At 35.1% G+C, this 16,727-nt stretch overlaps 1 protein-coding gene across 5 annotated transcripts in view; it reads left to right on the forward strand.

The window, feature by feature from the left end:
- CCDC7 (coiled-coil domain containing 7) overlaps positions 1-16,727 on the forward strand; it is a 383,481-nt gene that overhangs the window by 333,971 nt on the left and 32,783 nt on the right. For 4 of the 5 annotated variants that reach the window (XM_077896533.1, XM_077896532.1, XM_077896534.1 and 1 more), the window contains one exon: positions 12,033-12,152. The exons of the other annotated variant lie outside the window; for it this stretch is intronic. In XM_077896533.1, the coding sequence (XP_077752659.1) occupies positions 12,033-12,152 (120 nt within the window). The remainder of the gene's footprint in view (positions 1-12,032; positions 12,153-16,727) is intronic. 5 annotated transcript variants of the gene reach the window in all.

Consider the following 16,727-nt stretch of genomic DNA (forward strand, 5'->3'; position numbering starts at 1 on the left):
CAAGTGGTCCTCAAAAGAAAGCTGGGGTAACAATCTTCATATCAGATAAATTAGATTTTATACCAAAGCCTATACGAAGAGATGAAGAGGGACGCTATATCATACCTAAAGGGTCTATCCAACAAGAAGACCTAACAATCATGAATATTTATGCCCCTGATGTGGGAGCATCCAATTATATCAACCATTTAATAACCAAAGTAGAGAGACACGCAGATAATAATACATTAATAGTAAGAGACTTCAAGATGGCATTTTTATCCAAGGACAGGTTTTCTAAACAGAAGATCAGCAAAGAAACAAGAGCTTTAAATGACACACTGGACCAAATGGATTTCACAGATATGTACAGAACATTTCATCCTAATGCAACTGAATACACATTATTCTCAAGTGCACATGGAATTTTCTCCAGAAAAGACCACATAATGGGTCACAAATCAGGTCTCAACTGATACCAAAAGTTTGGGATTATTCCCTGCATATTTTCAGACCACAATGTATTGAAACTAGAACTCAATCACAAGAAGAAACTTGGAAGGAAAGAAAACTTGGAGGTCAAAGAGCATCCTACTAAAAGATGAATGAGTCAACCAGAAAATTAGAGAAGAATTAAAAAAGATTCATGGAAACTAATGAAAATGAAAACACAATAGTTCCAAATCTTTGGGATACAAAAGGTGGTCCTAAGAGGGAAACACATTTCAATACAAGCCTCCCTCAAAAAAAGAGAGAGAGAGAGAGAGAAATCTCAAATACACAAGCTAATCTTAAAGTAATTGGAGAAAGAACAGGAAATAAAGCCTAAAGCAAGGAGAAGAGAGATAATAAAGATTCGAGCAGAACTCAATGAAATAGAGACCAGAAGAACTGTAGAACAGATCAACAAAACCAGGAGCTTGTTCTTTGAAAGAATTAGTAAGATATATAAACCCCTACCCAACCTTATTAAGAAGAAAAAAGACTTAAACTAATAGACTCACAACTGAAAGAGGAGAGATCACAACCAATACCAAGGAAATACAAATGATTTTTAAAACATGAGCAACCATATGCCAACAAATCAGGCAATCTAGAAGAAATGGATACATTCCTGGAAACCTACTCCTTACCAAGATTGAAACAGGAAGAAATTTAAAAACCCTGAACAGACCAATAATTAGCAAGGAAATTGAAGCAGTCATCAAAAACCTCCTAAGAAACAAGAGTCCAGGGCCAAATGGCTTCCCAGGGGAATTCTACTAAACATTTAAAAAAGAAATAATACCTATGCTACTAAATCTGTTTCAAAGGATAGAAATGGAAGGAATACTTCCAAGCTCATTCTATGAGGCCAGCATTACTTTAATCCCAAAACCAAAGACCCCACTAAAAAAAGAGAACTACAGACCAATATCCCTGATGAACGTGGATGTAAATATTCTCACCAAGACACTAGCCAATGAGATCCAAGAGTACGTTAAAAGGATCATTCACCATGACAAAGTGGGATTTATCCCTGGGATGCAAGAGTGGTTCAACATTTGTAAAACAGAGTGATCAATCCCATCAAAAAAAGAAGAGATGAGAACCATATGATCTTCCCAATAGATGCAGAGAAAGCATTTGAAAAAATACAGAATCCATTCCTGATTAAAGCTCTTCAAAGTGTAGGGATAGAGGTAACATTCCTCAATATCTTAAAAGCCATATATATATGAAAAGCCCACAATGAATACCATTCTCAATGGGGAAAAATTGAGAGCTTTTCCCCTGAAGTCAGGCACATTACGGGATGCCCACTCTTATCACTTTTGTTCAACATAGTCTAGAAGTCCCATCCTCAACAACCAGACAACAAAAAGAAAAGGCATTCAAGTTGGCAAAGAAATCAAACTCTCCCTCTTCACAGATGATATGATACTGTATACAGAAAACCCAAATACTCCACCTCCAAATTGCTAGAATTCATACAGCAATTTGGCAATGTGGCAGGATACAAAATCAATGCACAGAAATCAGTGACATTTCTATACACTAATAATGCGACTCAAGAAGGAGAATTTAAAGAACCAGTCCCATTTCCAATTGCACCCAAACCATAAGATACATAGAAATAAACCTAACCAAAGAGATAAAGGATCTGTACTCTAAAAACTGCAGAACATTTATTAAAGAAATTGAAACACATACAGATGAATAAACATTCCATGCTCGTGGATTGAAAGAATTAATATTGTTAAAATATGTATACTTTAAAGCACTCTACAGTTCAATGTAATCCTTAACAAAACACCATAATCATTTTTTACAGGGCTGGAACAAACAATCCTAAAATTTGTATGGAACAAAAAAAAAAAAACCCAAATAGCCAAAGGAATGTTAAAAATGAAAACCAAAGCTGGAGGCATCACAGTTCCAGACACAAACTGTAATCATCAAGACAGTATGGTACTGGCACAAAAACAGACACATAGATCAGTGGAACATAATAAAGAATCCAGAAATGGACCCTCAACTCTATGGTCAACTCATCTTCAACAAACAGGAAAGACTATTCACTGGAAAAAGGACAGTCTCTTCAATAAATGGTGCTGGGCAAATTGGACAACCACATGCAGAAAAATGAAACTGGGCCATTCTCTTATACCATACACAAAGATAAACTCAAAATAGTTGAAGTATCTAAATATGAGATAAGAACCTATCAAAATCCTAGAGGGGAACACAGGCAACAACCTTTTTTACCTTGACCACAGCAACTTCTTGCAAGATACATCCATGAAGGCAAGGGAAACAAAAGCAAAAATGAACTATTGGGACTTCATCAAGATAAAAACTTCTGCACAGCCAAGGAAACAGTCAACAAAACTAAAAGACAACCTACAGAATGGGAGAAGATATTTGCAAATGACATATCAGATAAAGGGCTAGTATCCAAAATCTATAAAGAACTTATCAAACTCAATACCCAAAAACAAACATTCTAATCATGAAATGGGTAGAAATTTGAAATGAAAAGACATTTCTCCAAAGAAGATATACACATGGCCAACAGACACAAGAAAAAATGTTCCACATCACTTGCCACCAGGGAAATACAAATCAAAACCACAAATACCACCTCACAGTGAGAATGGCTAAAATTAACAAGACAGGAAACAACAAATGTTGGTGAGGATGTGGAGAAAGGGGAACCGTCTTGCACTGCTGGTGGGAATGTGAACTGGTACAGCTGCTCTGGAAAATTGTGTGGAGGTTCCTCAAAGAGTTAAAAATAGACCTGCCCTACGACCCAGCAATTGCACTGCTGGGGATTTACCCCAAAGATACAAATGCAATGAAAAGCTGAGACACCTGGACCCTGATGTTTCTAGCAGCAATGTCCACAATAGCCAAACTGTGGAAGGAGCTATGATGTCCTTCCTCAGATGAATGGCTAAAGAAGATGTAGTATACATATATAGTGGAATACTAAACCATCAGGAAGGATGAATACCTACCATTTACATCGACATGGATGGAACTAGATGGGAGAAAACTTTCTAAAACGGACTTTGACATAATATGATATATCATAGAAATAAAAGTAATAAATGACATTTCCTTTAAAATATTTGGCAAGAGAAAAGAAGGATTATAGTAATGAATGACATCAATATTACAGGAATTTTGTGGGGGGGGTTGTTTTCTTTTGGGTTTTTGTTTGTTTGTTTTTTTGTTTGTTTTACCATCTCCCCTTTGGGAAAAAAAAAACAATTTGATGATTATCCACAGATGAGAGACACTTTGTTGAAATACAGGAGTCCAGCAAAGAAGTTCTAGAACACTGTTAGAACAACAACAATAAAATCTGAGATTGGATACATTGTGGAAGGTAAAAGGAATAGTTTGATCTTACCTACACTACTCCTTCTGCAGGACAACATACTTCGTGTTCATACTTCAACATACTTCATACTTTCAGGGCTCTCTTGAGCCCTTTTCATCCTGAGATTTCTCCCATGGGAAAAAGTGAGAGCATGTGAGTGAGTACCCAGCTTCTCTAGCTATGTAGGATACCGTTTAAAAGAAAAAAAAAAAAAGACCCATTTCTCTCTTGGGTCAGCCAGACTGAATCATAAGCTGCATGACCTGAGGGAAGAGAGTGGCTGAGAGAACAGTTGCCAAGGCTCAGAATTGAATGTATAAAAGGGATGTGACTGCTAAGTGTGTCAAGAACTCCATCAGCAGGCCCATACATCTGGTCTGAAAACACTTCACCTGTGGATCCCCTGAAAACTGGCCCACAGTCAACTCCAGTATTCGATGTGTCTCACCCACATAAACTCCACCTTGTGACTGGCTGCCTATGCATGCTCCAACAGCAAGGGTCAGCTTTGACAGACAGTGAACACTCACAGAAAGCTGATCTGGAAGAAACCGTTAACTTGAGCACTCAGTATTGCTATAAGAAAAACAAAAAGGAGGCTCTCAGCATCCAATCTGTCCTTACAGCACAGGAAGAAGGCTTAAGAATTCTGCCACAAAAGAGAACAAGAAGTATGGAGCAGGCATACCCATAGAAAAGGTCTGAAAAAAAAATTAGAATTCCTAACAGGGCTGACAGAAGGAATTTCTCTCTGAAAGCCAGTCAGTAAACCTGGAGAAGGTGACTTTTTTTAATGCAATGATACCATGAAAGAAATACAATAATTTTTCAATAACCCAAAAGAAATGGAGATTTACAATTTAACTGATAAAGAATTCAAAATAACTGTTGTAATGAAGCTCAGTGAGCTACAAGAAAACACAGAAAGATAGCTCAACAAAAGCAGGAAAAGAATACACAAACAAAAAGAAATATTGAATGAAGAGATAGAAATCATAAAGAAAAATCAAAAAGAAATTCCAGAGTTGATAGTGGATCCAGCAGAGGAAAATATATGTAAAGTAGAAGATAATATTGAAATTATACAAAGAAGAGAAAATTAAAAAGAATTAAGACTATAAACTGTGGAACACCAATAATCTAACTAATACATGAATGATTCAATCCCAGAAGAAGAGAAGGAGAAGTGTAGAGCTTATGAAATAATGGCTGAGAACTTCCCAAATATAGGGAGATACTTGAATATCCAAGTTCACAAAGCTAAGAAATCACTGCGAAATTTCAATCCATAACAATATTTGCCAATACACATTATAATAAACCTGTCTAAAATCAAATACAAAGAGAGATTTTAAAAGCAACAAGAGAAAAATATTTCATACAATGGGAATCCTCTCAGGCATTAGAATCAATCTCTGCAAAAACATTACAAGCCACAAAACAGTGGGAAAATATATTCAAGTGTTGAAAAAACTGCCTAGGCATACATAACATGTTTTATGTTTTTGATGTCATAATTTACGTTTGTAAAAAAAAAAAGTTAGATCAAGGAATTCAGTAAAGTTGCAGGATGCAAAATTAACATGCAAAAATCAGTAGCATTTGTATACACTAACAACAAATTACCTGAAATAGGAATAAAGAAAATGGGATATCCCTGGGTGGCTCAGCAGTTTAGTGCCTGCCTTTGGCCCAGGCATAGTCCTGGGGTCCCAGGATCAAGTCCCACGTCAGGCTCCCTGCATGGGGCCTGCTTTTCCCTCTGCCTGTGTCTCTGCCCCACCCCTCTGTGTGTGTGTGTGTGTGTGTGTGTGTGTGTGTCTCATGAATATATAAATAAAATCTTTGGGAAAAAAAGAGGAATAAAGAAAATGATCCCATTTATAATAGCATTAAAGATTTATTTATTTATTCATGAAAGACATAGAGAGGGAAAGAGAGAGAGGCAGAAACATAGGCAGAGGGAGAAGCAGGCTCCATGCAGGGAGCCAGGTGTGGGACTCGATCCTGGGTCTCCAGGATCAGGCCCTGGGCTTAAGGCGGCGCTAAACCGCTGAGCCACCAGGGCTGCCCAGCATTAAAGATTTAAATACTTAGGAATAAGTTTAACCCAGGAAGTAAAATATATTCATATATTATGCTGAGTGAAATAAGTCAATCGGAGAAGGACAAACATTATATGGTCTCATTCATTTGCGGAATATAAAAAATAGTGAAAGAGAATAAAGGGGAAAGGAGAAAAAATAAGTGGGAAATATCAGAAAGGGAGACAGAACATGAAAGACTCCTAACTCTGGGAAACGAACTAGGGGTGGTGGAAGGGGAGGTGGGCAGGGGGTGGGGGTGACTGGGTGATGGGCGCTGAAGTGGGCACTTGACGGGATGAGCACTGGGTGTTATTCTATATGTTGGCAAATTGAACACCAATAAAAAATAAATTTATAAAAAAATAAAAATAAAAACTACAAAACACCAATGAAATACATTGAAAAAGAAAAAAAATAAATGGGAAAAGTATCCCAAGTTCATGAATTAGAAGAATATTATCAAAATGCCCACACTACCCAAAGCCACCTATAGATTCAATGCAATTCCTATGAAGATTTCAATGGCATTTTTATAGAATCAGGAAAAAGAAACCTAAAATTTATATAGAATCACAAAATACCTTAATAGTCAAACCAATTCTGAAAAAGAACAAAGCTGGGTACATCTCCCCTTCTTATTTCAAGCTATGTTATAAAGATATAGTAACCAAAACAGTTGGTATTAGCATAAAAACAGACACACACACCAATAAAACAGAATTGAGAGCCAAGAAATAAACCCATTCATATATGGCTAACTAATACTTGACAGAGAAGCCAAGAATACTGAAGGACACAGGTGGGGTCAAAGTGAAGGAATAGAAAAAGATATTCCATACAAGTGGAAACCAAATTAGATCAAGGTGGCTATACTTGTATCAGACAAAATAGACTTAAACTCAGAAGTAGTAACAAGAGACAAAAAAAATAATTATATATTGATAAAGGCATGAATTCATCTGGAGGATGTAACAGTGATAAGTTTTTATGAACCCAACATCAGACACCTAAATATATGAAGAAAATACTAATAGATATGAAGGAAGAAATAAACAATAATACAATAATAGTAAATTTCAATACCCTACTTTCAATATCATCCAGACATAGATCATCCAGACAGAAAATCAATAAGGAAATGTTGAACTTGAACAATACTTTAGACCAAATGGACCTAACAGACATATAGAGCATTACATACAACAGCAGCACAATACACATTCTCTTTCTTTTCCAAATGCACACATGCATTCTCCAGGAGAGATATTATGATAGGTCATAAAACATGTCTTAAGATATCTAAGAAGATTGAAATCTTACCAAGTGTTTTTTTCTGACTATAGTAGCATGAAATGAGAAATCAATAACTGGATAAAAACTGGAAAATTCACAAATATGTGTAAATTAACACACAAACAACCAATAGGACAAAGGATATATAAACTGTAAAATGAAAAAATAACTTGGGACAATTGAAAATAGAAACATAATATACCAAAACTTGATGATGCAAAAGAAGTTCTTATAGGTAAGTTTATAGGAGTAAACATCTACATTAAAAAAAAAGTCAAGTAAACAACTTTTCAACTACCAAAGAAGAAAAAACTTAAGCCCAAATTTAGCACAAATAAGGAAATAGCAAAGACCAGACTGGAAATAAAAACAGAAAAATAAAAAGGTCAGCAATGATAAAAGGCGTTTGGGGTTTTTTTTAAGACTTTATTTATTTATTCATGAGAGACACAGAGAGAGAGAGAGAGAGAGAGAGAGGCAGAAACATAGGCAGAGGAAGAAACAGGCTCCCTGTGGGAAGCCCGGTGCAGGACTCGATCCCAGGACCTCAGAATCACAACCTAAGCCAAAGGCAGACACTCAACCATTAAGCCATCCAGGTGCCCCAAGAAGTGTTGTTGTTTTTTTTTTAAAGGTCAATGAAATTGACAAAACTTTGGCTAGACTAAGTAGACAAAGAAGGATTCAAAGGTGAAAAATGAAAGAATACACATTACAAATGATACTACAAAGATCCAAAGATTAGGGGTTACAATGAATCATTTTAAACCAACAAATTGGATAACCTAGAAGAAATGGATAAATTCCTTGGAATATACCATCTACTACAAAGACTGAATTTTAAAGAAATAAAAAATCTGAACAGACCAATAATGATAAGGAAATTTAATCATTGATCAAAAACCATGCATCAAAGAAAAATCCACACTTGGATGGTTTCACTAGTGAATTCTATCAAATATTTGAAGAATAATTAATGCCAAACCTTCTCAAACACTTCCAAAAAATTAAAGATAAAGAAGCTCTCTCAAGCTCATTTTACAAGGCTTGCATTACCCTGATACCAGAGCCAGAAAAGGACACTACAAGAAAACTACAAGCCTCATAAATAATATCCCTGATGAAAACTGATACAAAAATCCTCAACAAAATTCCAGCAAAACAAACTCAACAACACATTAAGAAGATAATATTCCATGACCAATTGGGATTTATCCGTGAGATGCAATGACGGATCTACATATGTAAATCATTATATGTGATACATCACATTAACAAAATGATGTAAAAATTATACAATCATCTCAAAAGATACAAAAAAAAGGCATTTGGCAAAGTTGTAAAATATTACATGATAAAAACTCCCAATAAATTTGGTAGAGAAGGAACATATCTCAACATAGTAAAGGTCATATATGACAAGCCCATAGGCAAAAGATTGAAAAGTTCTCATCTAAGATCAGGAAAAAGGTGCCCATTCTCATCATTCCTATTCAACTTAGTACTGGAAATCTTAGAGCAATTAAGCAAGAAAAAGAAAAGGCATCCAAATTGGAAAATAAAAAGTGAAGTTTGCAAATGACATGATCTTATATAGAGAAAATCCTAAAGATTCTACCATAAAAGTGTTATGACTAATAAATGAAGGCAGTAAAACTGAAGGATACAAAATCAACATAGAGAAATCAGTTGCATTTCTATATACTAATAATGAAATATCTGAAATAGAAATAAGAAAAACCCCATCTCAGTCACAATAACATCAAAACAATACTGAAGAATAACTTTAAACAAGGTGTGTGACAGTCTAAGCACTAAAACGTTTAATATTTTGATGAAAGAAACTGAAGAATCACAAATAAATGGAATGATATCCTAGGTTTATGGATTGGAAGTTAATGTTTTTAAAATGTTGATACTACCCAAAGCCATCTGTAGATTCAATGCAATCCTTGTTGGTATTTCAATGAAATTTTTCCTAAAATAGAAAAAACAATCTTAAAGTTTGTTTGGAACCACATGGGATCCTGAATAGCCAAAGCAATCCTGAGAGAGAAGGACAAAGCTACAGGCATCACACTTCCTGTCTTCAAACTATGCAAAAATATAATAATTAAAACAGGATAGTACTGCCATAAAAACAGACCATCTACCAGTGGAACAGAAAAGAGCCTGGGTAAATCCTTATATATAAACAATTAATATTTGATAAGGGAGGCAAGAATACTTAATGAGAAACAATATTCTCTTCAATAAATAATGTCACAAAATTGGATATCAATATGCAAGAATAAAACTGAACCCATATCTTCTAGGGTTAACAAAAGTTAATTTGAAATAGGCTAAAGACTTATGTGAGATCCAAAACCTCAATACTTCTAGAAGAATACAGTAAAAAAGCTCCTTAATATTGATCTTATATTTTGGGCATTATATCAAAAGCACAAGCAACAAAAGCAAGAACAGGTGGAACATGAAACTAAAAAGCTTCTGATCAGCAAAAGAAACCATCAACAAAATGAAAAGGCAACCTACAGAATGGGAAAAATATTTTCCAACCATCTATCTCATAGTAAGTTAATACCCAAAGTATATAAGGAACTTATACAATTCAGTAGCAAAAAAAAGAAGGAGTGGGGGAGGGGAAGGAGAGGGAAGAATAGTAGAAACCCCAAAACTAAACAATGCTGTTATAAAAGGACAGAAGATACAAATAGACATTTTTCAAAGAAGACATACAGATATCCAATGGGTACATGAAAAAATGCTCCACATCACTAGTCAAGGAAATGCAGATCAAAACTACAATGAGATATCATCCCACACTGGTTAGAATGGTTATCATCAAGAAAACAAGTGGTAACAAATGTTGGTGAAGATGTGGGGAAAGGGTAAATCTTATATATTGGTGGGATGTAAATTGATGTGACTATTATGGAAAATAGTACAGATGTTCTTTCAAAAATTAGAAATAGAGGGACACCTGGATGGCTCAGTGGTTGGGTGTCTGCCTTTGGCTCAGTGCATGATCCCAGTCTGGGGATCGGTCCCGCATTGGGCTCCCAGTGAGGAACCTGCTTCTCCCTCTGCCTGTGTCTCTGCCTCTCTCTCTCTCTCTGTCTCTTATGAATAAATAAATAAAATATTTAAAGAAATTATAAATAGAACTGCCATGTGATCTAGCAATCCCACTTCTCAGTACATATTCAAAAAAAATAAAATCACCCTTTCAAAGCAATATCTGCACTCTTGTGTTTGCTGGGGCATTATTCACTGCAGTATATTCATATATACTTCAAGACATGGAAACAATCTAAATGTCCACAGACAGATAAATATATAAAGACAATTTGATATAAAATATACAATGGAATATCATAGAAGGAAAGAGGGAAATTCTACCAATTGTGATGACATGGATGGAGCTTGAGATTAGTATATAAATGAAATGAGACATTTGTATGCTCTCACTGGTGTGTGGAATCTAAAAAAGTTGAATTCAGAGAAGCAGAGAGTTGAATGGTGGTTACTGGGGACTGCAGGGTGGAGGAAATGGAGAGATTCTGGTCAAAGGGTACAAACTTCCAGTTAGAAGACGAACAAATTCTGGAATCTATTGTACGGTGTGATGACTTTAGTCAACAATGCTGTATTATATACTTGAAAGTTGCTAGGAGAGTAGATCTTCAATATTCTCAGCATAAAATAATTAGTTATGTGAGGTGGTATCGATTTTAACTTATTGTAATCCTTTCATAATACATACACGTATCAAGTCATCACATTGTACACTTCAAACCTATGCAATGCTATATGTCAATTATATCTCAATAAAGCTGAGTGAAATTAAGTGAAAATGTGACTTAGAGGTACTGTAGAATATTATTTAGTATTGAAAAAGAAGGAAATCCTTCCATTTGCAGCAACATGGATGAGCCTGGAATACATTAATGCTAAGAGAAATAAACCAGTCACAAGACAAATAATGTATTCCATTTATATGAGATGTAAAAGAGATAAAGGGTATTAAAAGTACACTTACGTGATGAGTGCTCAGTAATACATGGAATTGTTGAATCATATTGTACACCTGAAACTAATATAACATTATATCTTAATCATACTTCAATAAAAAATAAAATTAAATAGACTTAAAAATAAATTTTAAAAGGGTCAAACTTACAAAAGCAGAGAATGAAATGGTGGCTTCCAGGGGCTAGTGGTAGGAAGAAATGGGTAGTTATTCAGTTGACATAAAGTCAGTTATATTAAATGAATAAGTTCTAGAGATCTTCTGTACAACGTCATGCCTATAGTTAACAGTACAGTGTTATGTATTTAAAAATCATTAAAAAAATAAAAAATAAATAAAAAAAAAATAAAAATCATTAAGAGAGGAGTGTTGTGCTAAATGTTCTTACTATATACCAAAAAAGAAAACAAGAGAAGTCTTTTGGAGGTGATGGATATGCTTATTATCTTGATTGTGGTGATGGTATTGCAGGTGTATGCATATGTTTAAACTTATAAAAATATATATACATTAAATATGTGCAATTTTTGCATAGTAAGTATACCTCAATGAACTAAAAAAAAGTAAGATGCTATCACTGAACATAGAATAAAGACAAGGAAGAGAAAATAAACAGTTTATACAAACTAGAGCAATAAACAAGTGGCCACTCAATAAAATGTGGAAAGAAAAACATTATAAATGTGTAAATAAAGATTAGTACATGGTGTTTGGAGAATACCATATGAGTATTTAGTCTTCATGTAATCTAAAATTTTTTTAAATTTAGGAAAGAATTTATTTAAGAACAAAAATATGTTTTCACATCATCAGGATTTACTTATGAAGAACATCACAATGAATAAATTCCCAACAAAAGTGATCAATTTATCACCTTTTGACAATCAAGGTAAAATATATATATATACTTATATATATGTGTGTATACATACACACACATCAATGGTATAAAATAAGCATATAGTTACTTATAATAGTTTTTTAGTATGGTTTTTCATTTTACTCACTTTGTATCTTACTTTTTATTCAGAAATATTTTAGGTTAATCCTTGCAAGCCTGAAAATGAAATGGCTTTAGTTTATACTTTTGCTAACAGCATAATATTTCATAGTATAGAATTCTTTATTTAATCATTCTTCTATTAAAGGGAATTGACGTTTTTTAGCTTTTAACCACTCGTCAGTATGTCCATGAACATACATTGATGCTTATATTTATTTGGGAGAGTCCCAGGATTTTTAATGTTAAAAGATACTTCCAGGTTACTTTCCTAAAAGGTTACTAACATTAACATTTTCTCCAGCAATTGGAGGAAAAAATGCTTTTCTCTGCATAACTATTAGCCATACCGGAGGGTTTTTGTTCATTTAATGTATGTTCATCTGAGCTATTAAATCATATCTAAGTCTTTTTAAATGTTTTTCCACATTTGTTAATGTCCTTTTACTGCATAACTACCCCAAGACTATTTAGCTTAAAATAGTCATTCAGGATTTAAAGTTCATGATTCAGGAGTTAGCAATGACTGGCTAACTGGCTAATTATACATCTTTGGCTGGCTAATTTATACATCTTTGATCACTTGTGGTTAATAGCTTCACTCACATGTCTGGCAATTAATTGGCTAGCTGTTATTTTGGGACAATGAGGCTGTATAGTCGGGGTTCATCAAGAAATAAAAACCTCACCAGTTGTTTGAAGAAAGAGCAAAAATCTAAAAACTCATTAAGTATAAAGTTGGTATTTAGGTAGCTGAGAGCTTAAAAGAATTCTAAAATAACATGGAGGAATGTCAGGAAGAAGTTGCCACTCCTCGGGCTGATGAAGACTTCTGAGTAGAAGATGCAGCTTTGTTGGTGCTGGTATCTCAGGAGGGTTCTTAGACATACTGCTGAAGAGAGAATCTTGCTGGCGTCTCAGCTGATGAAGCTTTAAATAAAACTGTTTTGCAAATATTGAGAAAACTACAGACCATGTCATGGAAAGAACTTCTGCTCCTGAGATAAAGAAACATTGCTGGGATGATGTTCACAGAGACTGAAAGGAGACACGAAACGCTCAGGAAGCCCACTGGTAGCCAAATGACAGAAACAAGTCCCTTGTTTCTCCTCTAAACTTGGAGTCTCTCTTTAGCATGCCTTGTTTGCATAACCCTAATTTGGAGTTAACTAGCAAAGTAAAAATAGGCTATCAGAGTCCTGGATCCAGTACCACAAAGCAGACTATGGAAGGATGGTTTGTGAGCTAAGAGAAAACAAACTTTTCAAGGACACAGAGGTGACTTGGCCCCTAGTCCCTCATAATTCAGCTGATTAGCTTAAGAGTCTTCATGTTGTAATCTCAGGTTCTGAGAACAACATGTGAGCAAGCCCATTGTCCAAGCATTATACAAGCATTTGAAGTCTCTGCTTGCATTTGCTTTTGTTCCTTTTACTAAAGTCATAGAGCCAAGACCAGAGTTGTATGGGAGGATATGAATACTAGTAGTCAAGAATACATTGAGACCATTATTGAAACCAATCCACCACAGCATTCTCTCCAATTGGAATGGAGGGAATTCTTAATACCCACCCCATGCAAAAATGCATGTGCTTTTCCCAGAACCTCACAAATTCATATTAAAATTTGGCCTTGGGGCCAGAGATCACAATTTTGTGACCTATAATCATTTTCAGAGGCAGCTCCTATAATCTGACTTCCTGCAAAACACACACATACACATACAGAATACAAGACAGGGATAGGATAGGCCTCACAGTCACCAGTCCCCTACGGAAATATACCAAAGAAAAAAACATAACAGAGGCACATAGCAGTAAATGATCCACACAGTCAGTTATCTTTTCCATCATTCAATTATATTTTAATTATATTATAATTTTCTCAGTAAAAATATGCAGGCAAAAAAGAAATGAATAGGATGTTGGGAGATCCTATGATGAAATGCAGGCTGAGGCATAAGAAACTATCACAAATGTCTGGCAATTGATGTCAGCATCACCATAGCATAAGATGTCTCTTGTTTTTGTCGCCTCATTCTCAACAACAAAAATTTGGCAACTATCCATGAACAAAAATGCCTTTGTCAAAGTTATGGGATCCAGCATCAACACCAAATGATCTGGAAAAGCCCTGGCCACCTGTGCATAGGGTAATAGGCAGACAAACCTCCATCCTAGCTGTGGACTCTATAATAATAGCTCATGAATGGTTCCAACTCCTCTTGGCCACGGTCAGGGAGCACCTGGACAACACTGACTTGGGCAGTCACCCATAGACAAGAGGCTTTGTGGAAGTCCAGGTTTCCAGATAAGATGTTCCAAAAATCCCAAAAAGAAGTTTTTCTGTTGGAGCAGAAAAATAGTTTGGACACATTGGATTGGATAAGACTCTGCCTGCATCACATGTCCCCTGCAGGTAGAGCCGAGTGAGACTTTCTCATACCGTGATTTTCCCTTTGCAGGGGAAGAAAGAGCGGGCATCAGGCTTTTCCAGTTGTGAAGGACACCACCAAAGCATCTAGAGTACTAAATCGTGGGGTGAGGGGAGATCAGGAGAATGGCAGATATGATTCTCAGAGAGCATTAAAGGGATGTAGTTTCTACTGACTATGTTGTGGACTCCCATCCAGAAGCCCACCCATGAACTGCTGGGAAAGCCTCACTTGTAGAATCCCCCAACTGGCTTGTGGGACAGGATTGTCTCACCCACACCTCCCTCAACTCTGCAGCTAGCTCCCAATCCAGAGAAAATATAAAAGCTTAAGAATTCGGCCACAAGAGGGAACATTCAAGGTTCCAGAAAACCTCAGGATTTCTTCTAGCAGGGCTAATAAAGGCAGTTCTTTCCTGGAAGAGGTAACTGCTCCTTCAAATGTAATATAGCAACACAAAACTCCAAGGAATGTGAAAAATCAAGGAAACGTAACACCACCAAAGAATTATAAGAATCTTCCAGTACCAAATCCAAAGACAGAGGTCTAAAATTTACCCTACAAAGAATTCAAAATAACTATTTTATTATATGTAGTATTAGAAATATATAAAATATAATTATGTATTATTTGTATATAAAATATAAAGTACATAATAGAACTTTAAATATATATATATATATATATATATATATATATATATATATATATATAATACTATACTATTCAGCTATAAAAAAAAGAAGGGAATCCTGCTATTTGCACCAGCACAGATATGCCTTGGAGGAAATATACTGATGTGAAACAAGTCAGACAGAGAAAGACATCTACAATGTGATCTCACTCATATGGAATCTAAGAAGAAGCTAAACTCATAGAAACAGAGAGTAGAGTGGTGCTACCAGAAGCTATGGGTTGGGGGAAATGGGGAGATATTGGTCAAAGAGTATAAACTTTCAGTTAGAAGATGATAAGTTCTGTGAACCTAATGTACATCATGATGAGATTATAGTTATCAATACTGTATTACATGCTTGAAAGTTCTAGAAGAGTATTAAATGTTATCACTACAAAAAGGATATGGTTATTATGTGATGTAATAGAGGCTAACCAATACATTGTACACCTCAAAACTACACATATTTTTGTCAAATACATCTCAATAAAGCTGGAAAAAAAACAAAAACAAATGAATGACATAATCTTACTGTCAGAGGTAGAGAAAAATGAGCAGTTTGAAGTAACTGGAAAAGAGTGCTTTGAGTGGATACTGTAAGGCTAACACAAGCAACTACAGAAACATGATACTCTAGTTGGTAGATGTGTTCCTCAGAGAGGTACAGATTAGCAATTATTTTCTTAAAATATTTCAATGAGTCATAAATTTTGTATCAGAAAATTTGCCCCATCTTAGTTAAATGAGTCAAGGTATGAGTCAAGGATTTTAGTAAATTTACCGAGGTCTACAGTCACCATCTTAATTCAGTTTTAGAACGTTTTCACCATTCCTGCAAGATCCCTAGTGATAGTTTAGTTAAGTTACTTCCCACTTCTGGTCCCAGGTGACCACTAACATGCTTTTTGTGTCTATCAATTTACCTTTTCTGGACATTTCACATGAATGGAATCATACAAAACATGATGTTTTGTGTGTAGCTCTTTTCAGTGAGCATGGTTTTGAGCTTCACCCATATAGTAATGTATCATATTTCATTTCTTTTTATTGCTGAATAGTATTCTCCTGTATGGCTGTAAAATATATTCTTTATCCATTCATAGGTTGATGATCATTTGGGTTCATTTGACTTTTTGGCTCTAAGGAATGCTGCTCTGAATATTTTCATGTTGGTCTTTATGAAGACGTGTTTTCATTTCTCTTTGGTGGCTACCTAGGAGTAGAGTTACTGTGTTGTTCGGTAAACTTATGTTTAAATATTTTTTTTTAATTCCAAACTGTTTTTTAAAATGCCTGTGCCATTTTACCTACATACCAACAAGGAATGAAGGCTTTTACTTCTTCTAATCCTTGC

This window comes from Canis aureus, chromosome 5, assembly GCF_053574225.1.
Source record: "Canis aureus isolate CA01 chromosome 5, VMU_Caureus_v.1.0, whole genome shotgun sequence".
Taxonomy (NCBI): Eukaryota; Metazoa; Chordata; class Mammalia; order Carnivora; family Canidae; genus Canis; species Canis aureus.